The following is an 18,547-nucleotide window of genomic DNA, read 5'->3' as shown; positions in this document are numbered from 1 at the left end:
TGTTATTTCATAGTTTTGATGTTGTTAATGTCTTGTCTTACAATGTGAAAATAAAGAAAAATATTTTAATGTGTAGGTGTGTCCAAACATTTGACTGGTACTGTATGTATAATTATTTAACTACATGTACTGTACATGTGAGTGAAAAATAGCTGTTAGTAGAATTATGGTTGTCTATTAGTTTAGTGCAATCGGGAGGGGTGGTAGGGGAATAAATTAAAGGGGATTAGAAAAGATGTAAATAATTACATTTATATCATTTTGAATACTAGAATGTTCATGAACCTTCTTATGATGGTCCAAAGGTCAGTCATATTGGTCAGGGAGTTTGTCAACCATGGTTTGCCAGTGCTGTGGTAAGATATTGTGAAGAATTTCCCTGCACTGTATTTGTGTTAGCTAGCAAGACAGTTTTAGAGGAATGACAAAAAATATAATTTTTTTTATTAACCGTAAATATGCCAACATTCCATTCAAACAATTTAGTCAATCCACAGCCATACACTGGCTGAAATCAGTTGAGGATAGGACTTAAGCCGAAACCACACAGTGACGCCGTCGACGGCGTCAAAATTTGCTTGCGAGAGTAGAGCGCGTCAATTGACATACATTACGTAGAGTATGCCAACCTAATGTCATGAGAATCCATAATAAACGGTTGTATTTTTATGTTCGCTATGTAGCCCTTGTCAATTATTGTTGTTCCTTTTTGACTTACTTTATATGTCCTACGGGAGCCACTGTATCCGCCTCCTGTTCTGTTGGGTCACAAGGAGAGCTGTAGCGGTTTATAAAGAATTTAGCTAGTCTCATTCTTTCTACATAACAGTATTCTCTCTCGAACAGAGTTCCAGGAGTTTCCCAGCCATAGCCTGCCTAGGCTATATGCCTGTGTCGAAATTAACAGGTAGGCATAAAGTTATTGTTTTCAAATATGTATTATTGACACTGGCAGCTAAACTTAACACTAAATAGACACTTTTTAACTGTTAATTCCTAACATAAATTGCCAGAAAATAAGACGTTGTGCATTATCTGATCACTTTACCAGCATTGCTTTGTGTAGACGCGAGAAAAATAAACGTGCTTTCTTTTTTGAAGCACGTGATGCCGTTGACGCGGCCCATCTGTATTCTCTCGTTCCTGTTTGTACATTTTTTTTTTTATTAAAAAAAAGCTTTTTGTTTGATTTGGCCTTAACAAGTAGTAAATGCAACTACTGATATTGTATCATATAATGGCACACAGCTTTCCAAGAACAAATCTGATATTTATACAGAAAACGTGTATAAAACTCATATAAACAGTATTTATTATTTGTCTATAATCCCATTACACAATTTCTGACATCACATGCCTTTTATTTTCCTACATATGTAAAAGCATTAAATGCATCACCTATGCCTTTACTGCCATTCATTCCAATTAGACTGGTTTTGGATTTCTCCCTGACCAAGATGGCTGCCATTTTGGTCCCATTATGGAACTTTGAGGATATATGGCATACTCCCTGTAGTAATATAATAGGATCTCTATGGATAGAACCCACAAATAAGCAGATAAGATTGTGGGTTTAGATGTGTGCTTGAGGTTCTTATCTTGCTGGAAAGTCACTTGCAGCCAAGTTTCAGCATCCTGGCAAAGGCAACCAGGTTTTTTTGCTAAAATTATCTGTTACTGGGTAGTTCATGATGGCGTTAGTTTTAATCAGCTAACTTACTTTCAGGGGATAAATTAGGTGGCAATATCCAAATATTGGTTGATTTGTTAGTCATCTATAGCTACCTGGTCTCAGAACATTTCTTATTATTCTGTACGTAAATCTGAAACATTCCATTAAGTATGATATTTTACATCCGTGCAGATTGTCCACTCAAGTAAACTGGGTGAACTATATTATTTCCCTCTGTTTACTGTCATAAACCTACACGGGGGGGTGTTTAGTACAGTGTAGTCAAAGTGAAACTCAATCATTTCGCATATCTTGTCTTTCTTTGCTATTACTGTACCTTTTTACAGTGAAGTTAGATTGGAGGGAGGTATACAAGTCTTAAGGGAGAGAAAAATGACGTGTATATCGAAAGACCACTATACCTAACAAGTTAGTTCACAAGACATGCATATTCATTTGAAAAACAGAAGAGACAATCATTGATTGGGAAAAAAATGGAGGGAAACTCATTCAACATGGACCGATCGGGGTTCGCTTTTGAAACAGGATTCATTCTCCCCCTTTGTTCCAGCTCTATAACTTTTGTCCATGTGGTCCCCCCGCCTTTCCCCCCTCAATATATCAGAGAAATCCATGCAGTCATTAAATGTTATAAGCCTTGTGTAATATCACAAATTGTCCCTTGAAGGGAAAACACACAAATGGGGGGGGGGGGGTGAAGAAAGACGAAAACACTTGGAGAGAGCGCCAAAAATAGAATAGATACTTTATTGTCCATTTTTACAACAGAAGTTGATTGATTTGCTGTCACAATACCCAACCTTACACACACACCCACAAGGTCCGGGGAAACACAGCGTCAGCCACAGAGCAGCGTCACCAGAGCAATTGTAGGGATTAAGTGCCTTGCTCAAGGACACAGCGGCAGAGAACAACCCGTGAGGATAGAAGAGGGAGAGGCACTGCGCCGACGTCTACGTGTGCATGGTGGTTTTCAGATGGAAGGCATTGGTAAGAAGAGGGGGATGAAGGAGAGGAGGGGTAAAGGGGAGGCAGGATTCACACGTGGATTTGGCGGCATTTCAGTATCTCGTCTTGTGCTTGTTGTCCGTCCCTGAAGAGGCCAGCTCAATAATAGAAATACACTGCAAGGGAGAAGATGAGAGACCATGTACAGTGCCTTCGGAAAGTATTCAGACCCCTTCCCCCTCTGCCACATTTTGTTACATTACAGCCTTATTCCGAAAAATGGATTAAATAAATTTTTCTCATCAATCTACACAATACCCCATAATGACAAAGTGAAAACAGGTTTTTAGACATTTTTGCAAGTGTATTAAAAATAAAAAACATACCTTATTTACATAAGTATTCAAAGACTTTGTTATGAGACTCGAAATTGAGCTCGGGGCGCATCCTGTTTCTACAACTTGGAGTCCACCTGTGGTAAATTCAATTGATTGGACATGATTTGGAAAGGCACACACCGGTCTATATAAGGTCCCACAGTTGACTGCATGTCAGAGCAAAAACCAAGCCATGAGATTGAAGGAATTGTCCGTAGAGCTCCGAGACAGGATTGTGTCGAGGCACAGATCTGGGGAAGGGGTACCAAAACATTTCTGCAGCATTGAAGGTCCGTGGCCTCCATCATTCCTAAATGGAAGAAGTTTGGAACGACCAAGACTCTTCCTAGAGCTGGCTACCCGGCCAAACTGAGCAATCGGGGGAGAAGGGCCTTGGACAGGGAGGTGACCAAGAACCTGATGGTCTCTCTGACAGAGCTCCAGAGTTCCTCTGTGGAGATGGGAGAACCTTCCTGAAGGACAACCACCTCTGGTGGAGTGCTGCAATCAGGCCTTTATGGTAGAGTGGCCAGACGGAAGCCACTCCTCAATAAAAGGCACATGACAGCCTGCTTGGAGTTTGCCAAAAGGCACCTAACAGACCATGAGAAACCAGATTCTCTGTGGCCTGAATGCCAAGCGTCACATCTGTAGGAAACCAAGCACCATCCCTACGGTGAAGCATGATGGTGGTAGCATCATGCTGCGGAGATGTTTTTCAGAGGCAGGGATTGGGAGACTAGTCAGGATCGAGGAAAAAATGACCAGAGCAAAGTACAGAGATCATTGATGAAAACCTGCTCCAGAACGCTCAGGTCCTCAGACTGGGGTGAAGGTTCACCTTCCAACAGGACAACAACCTTAAGCACACAGCCAAGACAACGCAGGAGTGGCTTTGGGACAAGTCTTTGAATGTCCTTGAGTGGCCCAGCCAGTGCCCGGACTTGAACCCTATCTAACATCTCTGGAGAGACCTGAAAATAGCTGTGCAGCGACGCTCCACATCCAACCTGACAGAGCTTGCAGAGGATCTGCAGAAAATAATGAGAGAAACTCCCCAAATACAGGTGTGCCAAGCTTGTAGCATCATACTCGAGGCTGTAATCACTGCCAAAGTAAAGGTTCTGAATACTTATGTAAATGTGATATCAGTTTTTTTATACGTTTGCAAAAATTTCTAAAAACCTGTTTTTGCTTTGTAATTAGGGGGTATTGTGTGTAGATTGATGAGGGGGGAAAACGATTTCATCCATTTTAGAATAAGGCTGTAACGTAACAAAATGTGGGAAAAGTAAAGGGGTCTGACTACTTCCTGAATGCACTGTAAATATCACAGAGTAAACAGTTGTTGCCTACTTTTGACATCAGACTACAGGCTACAGCAATACAAAAATAAATGTGCATGTGTTTCACAATTTCACAAAACTCAAGTGAAGCAGACTTCGTCTGTAAGTGAAAATGTATACTGAACAAAAAATATAAAACGCAACGTAAAACAATGGCAATGATTTTACTAAGTTACAGTTGATATAAGGAAATCAGTCAATTGAAATCAATAAAGTAGGCCCAAATCTATAGATTTCACGACAGGGCAGGGGCACAGCCGTGGGTGGGCCTGGGAACGCATAGGCCCACCCACTTGGGGGCCAGGCCCAGCCAATCAGAATGAGTTTTTTTCCCTACAAATGGGCTTTATTACAGACATAAATACTCCTCAGTTTCATCAGCTGTCCGGGTGGCTGGTCTCAGACAATCCCACAGGTGAAGAAGCCGATGTGGAGATCCTGGGCTGGCGTGGTTACATGTGGTCTGCGGTTGTGAGGCCGGTTGGACAAACTGCCAAATTTGCTAAAACGACATGTCTCAAAACTTGAGACATCTGTGGCATTGTGTTGTGACAAAACTGCAGATTTCAGTGGCCTTTCATGCTGTTTAATCAGCTTCTTGATATGCCACATGTCAGGTGGATGGATTATCTTGGCAAAGGAGAAATGCTCACTAACAGGGATGTAAACAAATTAGTGCACAACATTTTATAGAAAAACTTTGAGTGTATGGAACATTTTGGGGATCTTTTATCTCAGCTCATGAAACATGGGACCATCACTTTACATGTTGCGTTTATATTTTGATTCAGTATAGCTATATATGGTACTTACAGAAGACAACTCCAACACATATGACTCCTATGATTCCCATTATTATCATCATCTGGGAAAAAAAGAAAAACAATATAAAACCTTCAAATATGAACACTTCTATATTATCTCTAACACATTTCTGTATCATTTTTAATCTGGAGAGGGCTGAATCTAAAATCCCTTCAATGTTACTTACTCTCTCTTCATGACAGCTGTAACCTTGCTCTTTGCATATACACTACATGACCAAAAGTATGTGGACACTTGCTCATCGAACAACTCTTTCCAAAATCATGGGCATTAATATGGAGTTGGTCCCCCCTTTGCTGCTATAACAGCCTCCACTCTTCTGGGAAGGCTTTACACTAGATGTTGGAACATTGCTGCGAGGACTTGCTTCCATTCAGCCACAAGAGCATTAGTGAGGTCGGGCACTGATGTTGTGCGGTTAGGCCTAGCTCGCAGTTGGCGTTCCAATTCATCCCAAAGGTGTTCGATGGGGTTGAGGTCAGGGCTCTGTGCAGGCCAGTCAAGTTCTTCCACACCGATCTCAACAAACTATTTCTGTATGGACCTCGCATTTCTGTATGGAGCAAACTGTTGGGTTTCCATGGCCAAAAAGTTGGAAGCACAGAATTGTCTAGAATGTAATTGTATGCTTTAGCGTTAAGATTTCCCTTCACTTGAACTAAGGGCCTAGCGCAAACTATGCTCGGCCATGGAAACCCATTTCATGAAGCTCCCGACACTTCAGCACTCGCCGGTCCCGTTCTGTGAGCTTGTGTGACCTACCACTCCGCGGCTGATCCGTTGTTGCTCCTAGACGTTTCCACTTCACAATAACAGCACTTACAGTTGAGCGGGGCAGCTCTAGCAGGGCAGAAATCTGACGAACTGACTTGTTGGAAAGGTGGCCTACTACGATAGTGCCATGTTGAAAGTCACCGAGTTCTTCAGTAAGGCCATTCTACTGCCAATGTTTGTCTATGGAGATTGCATGGCAGTGTGCTCGATTTTTATACACCTGTCAGCAGCGGGTGTGGCTGAAATACCATGCTAACCCTAATCCAAGATGGCGTAGCAGTTCAGACGTCCTGTCGTGTCCCGTGTATATATATATATATTTACATATTTTTTTCTTCACTTATCTTTTTACATTTTTTTATTCTAAATACTCAACCTCAAAGCACTCTCCTGCAACCCGCCTCATCAATAAAAAAAAATAAAAAAGAAAGTTTATTTACCTCATCTGAATTCCACGACAGAAGCTAGCCAGAGGTTAGCCATTTTCACTGGCTAACGTTGAAGTTCAGCTAGCTACGGTTAGCTGTCCTCAGCTATCCATTAGCTCGAAAAGCTATCGCCAGTTTTTGTACAGCGCGACTCAGACCAGAGCATATCGGACCTATTCTCTCTCCTTTCCTCGATTTCTACCGCAGGCTCTGGACATTTACACCTGGATCTTGCAGCTAACTAGCTGCTACCTGAGTGACTATTGGCAACGTCGGTCTCGGAATTAACACACACTATTACGGAGCTAGCTAGCTAGCCAGCTGAAGAATTCCGTCAGCCACTCGTGGGCTACTCCTGAGCTAGCCAGCTGAAGTGTCTCCTGGGCTACAACTCACCTATCCTGACCCGTTTTACTGCCGATGCGGAGCCTCATTGGGTCTTCACGACTGGATCACCGACGTTATCTGCCCGAGGGAGTTGTCCAACTGGCCCCTCCGTCGCGACGTAACCTGATCGCCCATCTGCGGCCAGCTAATCGTTAGCTGTCTTTTCGGCTGCGATCTGAATAGGTCTGTCGGACACTTTTCTTGGGCCACTATAACTAACTATTTTGCCAACTTGGACAGGTCCCCCCTTCCACACGGAACCCCACTAACCCACAGACGGAAACGCACGAGGCGGCTAAAAACAGACCTCCCTCCCATCTTCCACCAGCTTGCTACCTATGGCCCGGCTAGCTGTCTGATTCTCACTGGACCCTCTGATCACTCGGCTAAGCATGCCTCTCCTTAATGTCAATATGCCTTGTCCATTGCTGTTCTGGTTAGTGTTTATTGGCTTATTTCACTGTAGAGTCTCTAGCCCTGCTCATTATACCTTATCCAACCTCTCAGTTCCTCCACCCACACATGCTATGACATCTTCTGGTTTCAATGATATTTCTAGAGACAATATCTCTCTCATAATCACTAAATGCCTAGGTTTACCTCCTCTGTACTCACATCCCACCATACCTTTGTCTGTACATTATACCTTGAAGCTATTTTATCGCCCCCAGATACCTGCTCCTTTTTCTCTCTATTCTGGACGTCACAGACGACCAATTCTTATAGCTTTTAGCCGTACCCTCATACTTATCCTTCTCTGCTCCGCTGGGGATGTAGAGGTGAATCCAGGCCCTTCAGTGCCTGGCTCCACACCTACTCCCCAGGCGCTCTCTTTTGATGACTTCTGTAACCGTAATAGCCTTGGTTTCATGCATGTTAACATTAGAAGCCTCCTCCCTAAGTTTGTTTTATTCACTGCTTTAGCACACTCTGCCAACCCGGATGTCCTAGCTGTGTCTGAATCTTGGCTTAGGAAGTCCACCAAAAACTGTGAAATCTTCATCCCTAACTACAACGTTTTCAGACAAGATAGAACGACCAAAGGGGGCGGTGTTGCAATCTACTGCAGAGATAGCTTGCAGAGTTCTGTCCTGCTATCCAGGTCTGTACCCAAACAATTTGAACTTCTACTTTTAAAAATCCACCTCTCCAAAAACAAGTCTCTCACCGTTGCCGCCTGCTATAGACCCCCCTCGGCCCCTAGCTGTGCTCTGGACACCATATGTGAACTGATTGCCCCCCATCTATCTTCAGAGCTCGTGCTACTAGGCGACCTAAACTGGGACATGCTTAACACCCCAGCCATTCTACAATCCAAGCTTGATGCCCTCAATCTCACACAAATTATTAATGAACCCACCAGGTACAACCCCAAAGCCGCAAACACTGGCACCCTCATAGATATCATCCTAACCAATGTGCCCTCTAATTACACCTCTGCCGTTTTCAACCAAGATCTCAGCGATCACTGCCTCATTGCCTGCACCCGTAATGGGTCAGCGGTCAAACGACCTCCACTCATCACTGTCAAACGCTCCCTGAAACATTTCAACGAGCAAGCCTTTCTAATCGACCTGGCCCTGGTATCCTGGAAGGATATTGACCTCATCCCGTCAGTAGAGGATGCCTGGTTATTTTTTAAAAATGCCTTCCTCTCCATCTTAAATAAGCATGCCCCTTTCAAGAAATTTAGAACCAGGAACAGATATAGCCCTTGGTTCTCCCCAGACCTGACTGCCCTTAACCAACACAAAAATATCCTGTGGCGTTCTGCATTAGCATCGAACTGCCCCCGCGATATGCAACTTTTTAGGGAAGTTAGAAACCAATACACACAGGCAGTTAGAAACGCCAAGGCTAGCTTTTTCAAACAGAAATTTGCTTCGTGCAACTCCAACTCTAAAAAGTTCTGGGACATTGTAAAGTCCATGGAGAATAAGAACACCTCCTCCCAACTGCCCACTGCACTGAGGATAGGAAACTCTGTCACCACCGATAAGCCCACTATAATTGAGAATTTCAATAAGCATTTTTCTACGGCTGGCCATGCTTTCCACCTAACTACCCCTACTGCATTCAACAGCACTGCACCCCCCACAGCTACTCGCCCAAGCCTCCCCCATTTCTCCTTCTCCCAAATCCATTCAGCTGATGTTCTGAAAGAGCTGCAAAATCTGGACCCCTACAAATCAGCTGGGCTTGACAATCTGGACCCTTTCTTTCTAAAATTATCTGCCGAAATTATTGCAACCCCTATTACTAGCCTGTTCAACCTCTCTTTCGTGTCGTCTGAGATTCCCATAGATTGGAAAGCAGCTGCTGTCATCCCCCTCTTCAAAGGAGGTGACAATCTTGACCCAAGTTGCTACAGACCTATATCCATCCTACCCTGCCTTTCTAAGGTCTTCGAAAGCCAAGTCAACAAACAGATTACCGACTATTTTGAATCCCACCGCACCCTCTCCGCTATGCAATCTGGTTTCAGAGCTGGTCATGGGTGCACCTCAGCCACGCTCAAGGTCCTAAACGACATCGTAACCGCCATCGATAAGAAACATTACTGTGCTGCCGTATTCATTGACCTGGCCAAAGCTTTTGACTCTGTTAATCACCACATCCTCATCGGCAGACTTAGTAGCCTTGGTTTCTCAAACGATTGCGTCGCCTGGTTCACCAACTACTTCTCTGACAGAGTTCAGTGTGTCAAATCGGAGGGCCTACTGTCTGGACCTCTGGCAGTCTCTATGGGGGTACCACAGGGTTCAATTCTTGGGCCAACTCTTTTCTCTGTATACATAAATGATGTCGCTCTTGCTGCTGGTGAATCTCTGATCCACCTCTACGCAGACGACACCATTCTGTATACTTCTGGCCCTTCTTTGGACACTGTGTTAACAACCCTCCAGACGAGCTTCAATGCCATTCAACTCTCCTTCCGTGGTCTCCAACTGCTCCTAAACACAAGTAAAACTAAATGCATGCTCTTCAACCGATCGCTGCCTGCACCTGCCCGCCCATCCAGCATAACTTCTCTGGACGGTTCTAACTTAGAATTTGTGGACAACTACAAATACCTAGGTGTCTGGTTAGACTGTAAACTCTCCTTCCAGACTCACATCAATCATCTCCAATCCAAAGTGAAATCTAGAATTGGCTTCCTATTTCGCAACAAAGCATCCTTCACTCATGCTGCCAAACATACCCTCGTAAAACTGACCATCCTACCAATCCTCGACTTCGGCGATGTCATTTACAAAATAGCCTCCAATACCCTACTCAACAAGCTGGATGCAGTCTATCACAGTGCCATCCGTTTTGTCACCAAAGCCCCATATACAACCCACCACTGCGACCTGTATGCTCTCGTTGGCTGGCCTTCACTTCATCATCGTCGCCAAACACATTGGCTCCAGGTCATCTACAAGACCCTGCTAGGTAAAGTCCCCCCTTATCTCCGCTCACTGGTCACCATAGCAGCACCCACCTGTAGCACGCGCTCCAGCAGGTATATCTCTCTGGTCACCCCTAAAGCCAACTCCTCCTTTGGTCGTCTCTCCTTCCAGTTCTCAGCTGCCAATGATTGGAACGAACTACAAAAATCTCTAAAACTGGAAACACTTATCTCCCTCACTAGCTTTAAGCACCAGCTGTCAGAGCAGCTCACAGATCTCTGCACCTGTACATAGCCCATCTTTAATTGTGCCCAAACTACTACCTTTTCCCCTACTGTATTTATTTATTTTATTTATTTTGCTCCTTTGCACCATATTATTTATATTTTAACTTTTAACTTTCTTCAAACTACAAATCTACCATTCCAGTGTTTTTTCTTGCCATACTTTATTTACTTTGCCACCATGGCATTTTTTTGCCTTTACCTCCATTATCTCACATCATTTGCTCACATTGTATATAGTCTTATTTTTTTCTACTGCATCATTGATTGTATGTTGTTTTACTCCATGTGTAACTCTGTGATTTTGTATGTTGTCGAACTGCTTTGCTTTATCTTGGCCAGGTCGCAATTGTAAATGAGAACTTGTTCTCAACTTGCCTACCTGGTTAAATAAAGGTGAAATAAAAATAAAATAAAATAAAATAGCCGAATCCACTAATTTGAAGTGGCTTCCACATACTTTGTATATATAGTGTATATTGCTTGCTGTAGCTTCTCTCCATCTCTCTCATGGTTATTTACAATGTACAGTAGATCAGCTACTGATCATAAACAGATCAAACTGTAATCCGTTACATAGGCCGGGATTCAATCCAAGAGCAGCGGACTGGAAAGGTCGACCTTTTAAAAGGCAATTTCCAAAGCAAAATGCATGCACATGTCGGTTCAAGCGTAAATTACCTTTAAAAGTCTGCTCTATAATGTCCCTTGGATTGAATCCCAGCCATAGTAAACTCAGCAAAAAAAGAAACGTCCCTTTTTCAGGACCCTGTCTTTCAAAGATAATTCGTAAAAATCCAAATAACTTCACAGATCTTCATTGTAAAGGGTTTAAACACTGTTTCCCATGCTTGTTCAATGGACCATAAAGAATTAATGAACATGCACCTGTGGAACGGTCGTTAAGACACTAACAGCTTACAGACGGTAGGCAATTAAGGTCACAGTTATGAAAACTTTGGACACAAGGCCTTTCTACTGACTGAAAAACACCGAAAGAAAGATGACCAGGGTCCCTGCTCATCTGTGAGAATGTGCCTTAGGCATGCTGCAAGGAGGCATGAGGACTGCAGATGTGGCCAGGGAAATACATTGCAATGTCTGTACTGTGAGACGCCTAAGACAGTGCTACAGGGAGACAGCACGGACAGCTGATTGTCTTCGCAGTGGCAGACCACGTATAACAACACCTGCTGCACAGGATCGATACAGCCGAACATCACACCTGCGGGACAGGTACAGGATGGCAACAACAACTGCCCGAGTTACACCAGGAACGCACAATCCCTCCATCAGTGTTCAGACTGTCCGCAATAGGCTGAGAGAGGCTGGACTGGGGGCTTGTAGCCTGTTGTAAGGCAGGTCCTCACCAGACATCACCGGCAACAACGTCGCCAATGGGCACAAACCCACCATGGCTGGACCAGACAGGACTGGCAAAAAGTGCTCCTCACTAACGAGTTTTGGTTTTGTCTCACCAGGGGTGATGGTCGGATCCACGTTTATCGTCGAAGGAAGGAGCGTTACACCGAGGCCTGTACTCTGGAGCGGGATCGATTTGGAGGTGGAGGGTCCGTTATGGTCTGGGGTGGTGTGTCACAGCATCATCGGACTGAGCTTGTTGTCATTGCAGGCAATCTCAACGCTGTGCGTTACAGGGAAGACATCCTCCTCCCTCATGTGGTACCCTTCCTGCAGGCTCCTCCTGACATGACCCTCCAGCATGACAATGCCACCAGCCATACTGCTTGTTCTGTGCGTGATTTCCTGCAAGACAAGAATGTCAGTGTTCTGCCATGACCAGCGAAGAGCCCGGATCTCAATCCCATTGAGCACGTCTGGGACCTGTTGGATCGGACGGTGAGGTCTAGGGCCGTTCCCCCCAGAAATGTCCGGGAACTTGCAGTTGCCTTGGTGGAAGAGTAGGGTAACATCTCACAGCAAGACCTGGCAAATCTGGTGCAGTCCATGAGGAGGAGATGCACTGCAGTACTTAATGCAACTGGTCGCCACACCAGATACTGACATTTACTTTTGATTTTGACCCCCCCTTTGTTCAGGGACACATTATTCCATTTCTGTTAGTCACATGTCTGTGGAACTTGTTCAGTTTGTGTCTCAGTTGTTGAATCTTGTTGTGTAAACATTTGTATGAACAAATGTCAAGTTTGCTGAAAATAAACGCAGTTGACAGTGAGAGGGCGTTTCTTTTTTTGCTGAGTTTATAAACAAAAGCACTATAATACTGCTGCGGCACGTCCCATGTGGATTATACGCCAGGAAGACGTAAGCATGACCATGACACTGCTGCAAGTCAATCATCAAATCACATTCATTTCTAAAAGACCTTTTTACATCAGCAATGACCTAAACAGGTACACCGGTGTGATGTGGTTTATGCCTGTATGGCAAAGAATGATTCCATTTCAGAGAGAGGTTAGCCGTGATGAATATTATATTACAGCACAAGAGAGGAGAAAAATACAAATAAACTATTGGGGCGGAGACTGGATGACAGATTATACAAGGGGATCGTGAGCGAGAGGGTGAGAGAGAGGAAGGGAGGGTTAGTACATAACAGAGGAAGAGAGGAATAGAGGGAGCATTAGAGGGAGAGGGAGAAAGGGATGAGCTGTAGGGGTTACATCACGAGTCGAGCCACAGCTGAGTTTATAATCCTGCATCACACTGTAATCCAGATTGGGATTTCTAACCACTCCCCCTCCTCAATGGACACACGTGATTGGACGGGCGACGGGACAGCCATCTGTGCTCAAAAGCAGAGGGGGGGGGGGGTGGTTGGGGGTTGGTTGAGGGTTTATAAATTCATGCTGTGAGAATGGTGGATTGAAGCATGGTTGATAGAAGGTTCTACATTTTGTGTCTAGTAAGGGCTCTACTCAATCCGTATCGCCGAAGTTCAACGTTACAGCGTGACTGAAATTTCTAGGCAATGTTCCCGTGTTAGCGGCTGCATTCACGATAAAAAAGCGTTGCATATGTCGGCTCAACTGGAAATTCAAGTTACATTTCTACTGTGCAATCTAACACTTCAGCGATACAGAGTAAATAGAGCCCTAAGTGAGGTCACAGGAGAAAGGAGAAAACAAAGGCCTAAGATGGTAGTTGTAGGGGCAAAGGGTCACATAGACTGGCAGGATTTGCACTTTTGGGAATGTTCTGTTGGTTCCAGGTAAGCTCAGTCAAGCGCAGCTAAAGTGAAGGATTTCAAATACTGTATGAACCCAGGTCTGATATGTTGGAGAGAGAGAGTTCTCTCTGTATAGGGACATCATTTGTATAAAATGTCTGAGCACTGTGGAAATACCCCAATACCTTATCATGATATACAGTTAGTGTGTGACTGCCATGCTATGGTAGCCTGCACTATGCAAGCCTAAGCATAAAACAGCAAACTCACTTTATAATTAAAGAGTGACCTATGTGAAGGTTATTTTACAAATGACTCCTGCTTGTGTGAAGAGTTGCATGAGACGTGAAGACTTGTGTTAGCCCCCTGAAGTAATGCCTAGGCATTAACTCAGAGGGCTAATACAGACCTGCGGCGTGTAGGAGAACCGGGTTTGACCCCAGTCGGGCACATACGCACAAACACGAACCTTGAGGTTTTTCCACCAGTACTTGTTCTTCAGCTTGGCAGCACTGCTCTCAAACTGTGAGGCCCCGGCTTGCAGCGCGTCGGCCCTGTCGTCCAGCTCCGACAGTCTCTGATCCCTCTCCAACACCTTGTCCACGTTCACACGCATGATGTCCACAACCTATAGGGGACAGGAGTGGAAAGGAGAGAACAGTCAGCATCATGCTAGTTTGGCCTTACCAGACCTCAACACTGTATTTCTTGTTGATGAAGAAACCTAGAGGTATCTGCCAAAATAAAGGAAACACCAACATAAAGTGTCTTAATAGGGCGTTGGGGCACCACGAGGCAGAACAGCTTCAATGCACCTTGGTATAGATTCTACAAGTGTCTGGAACTCTATTGGAGGGATGTGACACCATTCTTCCACGAGAAACTCCATAATTTGGTGTTTTGTTGATGGTGGTGGAAAACGCTGTCTCAGGCACCGCTCCAGAATCTCCCATAAGTGTTCAGTTGGGTTGAGATCTGGTGACTGAGACGGCCATGGCAGATGGTTTACACCATGTTCATGCTCATCAAACCATTTGTGACCAATAGTTCCCTGTGGGGGGCATTGTCATCCTATGGGGGCATAGTCATGGTAGCCAAAATAATAGCCTGCCCAAATTTTTTTTTTTTATACATGAGCCTAAGCACGATGGGATGTTAATTGCTTAATTAACTCCTACACCACACCTGTGGGGAAGCACCTTCTTTCAATATACTTTGTAGACCTCATTTACTCAAGTGTTTCCATTATTTTGTCAGTTACCTGTAGAACGTCTGCAGTGGAGGCTAGCATTGCCCCGAATGGTCGGGAAATCAATTCTGACAGAGTAGAAGTAATGTAAACTTTTAACTGCCAATGTCAGTGATGTACGGTAGACGGTAAGGACAGGACAGAGTCGACATTACCCAATGACCAGGTAATCAATCACGTCCGATCAGAACGGATGTTGTGAATCGTTGGTTGAATGCTACGGTATTTCAATAGCAACGTTTTTACCTCTATGGGCCCTCTTCATCCTCATTATAAGTGATTACAAAGGATGTGGAAACCTAAACTTTAAAAATGTTGATGTGACTCACACAGATGGCTAGAGAATACGTCAGGTTGTCTCTCACTGTGATCAATGTTTCGGCCCCTGTAACCTCTCACTGACTCATCCCTATTTTCTTCAGTCATTCTTCCTTTCATGGACCACTCATCCTTTAATCCCTTCCTGCCTCCCATCACCTTGCCCATCTTCTCCACTTAGGACCCCCATCCTCCCATCGTTCCTGACTTTGATTTTCGTCTTGCGTCGTACTACAGTAAAGAGAGTATCATTCTTTCCTCTCATCTTTCCCCTGGCTTTATCCTTTCCTCCTTCCCTCTATTCATACCCTTCATTATCCTTTCCTCCCACCTTGTCTTTACAATAGTTTGCTTCACATATAAGCCTTCTGTACATCCCTGACAGATAAAGGTTGTTTACATGATCGTCTAAATAAATCAATCGCACCGACATATCAAAAGAACAACACTTCAAAAACGGTCCTCTTTGAGTCTTACCTCGTCCACCTGTGCCTGTGTCTGCTGTAGTCGTCGGTTACTGGTGAGGTTGGGTGCTGGGGCCGAAGGCCCCCCCTCTCCCTCAGCGGCTCCCGAGGTTCCTGCGTCTGGGGTCGACCTGCGGAGAGAGAGAGAGGCATTATGTTCCTAACAACAGCAACTGACAAAAACCCACCAAAACGGATTATTTGTGTACCCGTTTGACATTTTACTGCATCGTTAGGGAATAAAAACATAACCATTTTGCTGCACGCACATAGACTTTGATTCTATCTGATCTTGCTAAGCCATATAGTAAGTAGGCGATACTAGCATTAGCATCTAAGTGAAGAATAACTGAAGTGGGCCTCTTCAAACTATTAATAAGCAGTTTTTGTCAGTTGTTTTTGTACATCGGCTATGGTATAAAATTGTCCATATGATGTTTAAACTATAAAAGGCAAATCATAGGCCTGTTCTATTATCATGGCTGAGCAAACCCTGACCAAATAACCACTCTGGTTTGATTTGGTACAGAGCCTGTATTAGACAGGCTTGATTTCCACTGGCAAAATGGAGAGGGATTAGTGGGGAAAAGCCATGAAGGCTGCTCTTAACAAAGATAGATGCATCTTGTTCCAGATAAACAAGCCAGGCAAAGTGCTGTAAGCTAGTGATTAAAAAAAAAACGATCAAAATGATATATTTTTTTAAACACTACAACACTTCATAAAAGCGAATATGAAGATGAGCACAGTGATGAATATTGACTGAGTCATTGTGAATGACGCGTTCTACTATTGATATGGTGAGACTGACAATAGAGAGACATCTAACCTAACATTTCATTGTAATAGGCCTACATTTTGTGATGTATTTGACCTTTTCGGGCAGACTATTGGAATACTAAAATAAATATATAAGAGCAACTGTTTTGATAGAGCTTTAGCTTAGCAGGACCCTAACCCATAATTGCATTTAGTTGACATTACCAAAACAAACACTTTCTCTTAACATCCTAAAATCATTATTTAACACACCGTATCTCTATCAGACACTATTTTAGAAATACATCGTATACATTTAGCTGAATTAAAAAACAGGATACAATTCAGTTTACTCACATGTCGATGGTAGCTGCTTTATACTAAATAATCCGCTTTCAAGGGAGAGAGGAGAGGGAGGGCTCGCACAGTGAGCGAGAGAGAGAGAGAGCGAGAGAGAGACTATAGCGATGTTTGTGAAAGTAGTACTGTACACAGACAAGGGACGATTGGTTCAGTACTCCGTAGGAATCCAGACGTCTTCTGTCACTTTTGTCCAATTTATTCCAAACTCTCTACTGAAACAACTGCGAGGCGTCGCCTGTGGAAAATGTCGTTGAGCCTTTGACGCACGACTCGCAGTCGGCAAGCCCACAGAGTGATGCAGCAGGTTCCCTGTATGTGACCGTCCCAATCGATAGTTGTATAAACACTTCTAAATGAAGTCAAAAATCTAGATCCAAAGTTTTTGGATCGATATAGTCGACTACTGAAAAATATAGCCAATGGAAATGATCACTTGCTTGTCGCCACGAGAAAAGTGCGCTCTCTCTGAATGTATAATTCCATCAGAAAAACTACAGCTGCTCTGACTTGCTTTTGTGAACCTCTAGGGAGAGCCTACTGCTTTGTCTCGTTTTTCTCAGACCAATGATGCTTGAAAGTAACTCATGTCAGCTTCTAAGAGTAAATCCACTGCAAAACAGAAATGGAACTAGCTCAACATAAAGTGAGAGTGTGCGTACATGGGAGTGAGTGCGTCTGTGTGCTGGTTGCTTCGAGCTTATGCATAAGCAAGAAATCCCGTTTAGGCAGCAGATCATTATGAAGTTGAGGTCATCTGTAGTGGTCACGTAGCAGAAAGGCTCTCCAGCAATGACTTCAAAGTCGAGTCATTCGTTTCTTGTTTGGCTTTTAGGAAAGTCTAAATGGAAAGCGAATTATGAAATAATTAGGGAGTATGCGCCCGAGGGGGGAAAATTCTGTCATGGAGATTAATAGAAACAAACAAACTCCAGGGACCACAGTCTCCTTCAAGATATTTTATTCTGTACACCACTTCCATTAATACATTGACAGATTGTTTCCCTTTGTTTCCAGAAACCTAGAGGTTGTTCAGTAACAACAGATAGTGTATACACAGTCCCAGATAAAATATATTGGTCTCACAGGAGTACACGTCATAGTTTGCAATCATTCTAATCTTCCTTTACAATGCTGCTGTTTGACAAATTCATATTGGAAAATCACCTGCATTTCAAATAATGTTGAGACTGGAACTGTAATGTGTTACTCTTTGACCACATATAATCGTATTATTTCACCGCTGTTACTAATATTCACATTTCAACAGATGGATTTATTTACATTTCGATTTTTTTTCAAAAGTTTACTTGCTGAGCTTCTGTACACAGTTGCATGAAGAGGTATGGTAGTCTATTGGTCGCTATGGTGATAGAAGTCTTAAGACTGCTTTTGCTGTGTTGCTTGGTTCTGTACATTCTGCTGTGTTGACTTTTTTTGTGGTAAAGATTAGAGAAATGACTAGGCAGACATTCATGTTTTGATAATATGAAAGATATGTTTTGAATCCCCAGAGAGGTTGAACAAGTAAACTCTGAATCAATTCCTGCAATTGTCATAGACAGACATACACTACATGGCCAAAGGTGCAGTATGTGGATATCTCTGTTTATTATCATCATGTGTAGGCCTATAGATTTCTCCTTTTTCACGCATTTCTGGAACTTTGGCTACCAGCTTTGTGCCTTTTGTGCACTACTTCCAGATGCTACACTAAATGACCAAAAGTATGTGGACACCTGCTTGTCAAACATCTCATTCTGAAATCATGGCCGGTAATATGGAGTTGGTC

General features: G+C 43.6%; 1 protein-coding gene across 1 annotated transcript; it reads right to left on the bottom strand.

Moving 5' to 3' along the window:
* Positions 1-2,412: 2,412 nt before the first annotated feature.
* On the bottom strand, positions 2,413-17,539 carry LOC115173511 (vesicle-associated membrane protein 2). Its single transcript, XM_029731657.1, has 5 exons — positions 16,753-17,539; positions 15,650-15,767; positions 14,075-14,233; positions 5,178-5,229; positions 2,413-2,817 (listed from the first exon to the last, which is right to left on the bottom strand). Coding segments are annotated over exons 1-5 (348 nt in total). The 5' UTR covers positions 16,755-17,539; the 3' UTR covers positions 2,413-2,800.
* Between the last annotated feature and the right edge of the window lie 1,008 nt (positions 17,540-18,547).

Source organism: Salmo trutta, chromosome 34 (assembly GCF_901001165.1).
Source record: "Salmo trutta chromosome 34, fSalTru1.1, whole genome shotgun sequence".
Lineage (NCBI taxonomy): Eukaryota > Metazoa > Chordata > Actinopteri > Salmoniformes > Salmonidae > Salmo > Salmo trutta.
Note: the sequence above shows the minus strand (reverse complement) of the source record. Positions and strands in the feature narration are given on the sequence as shown.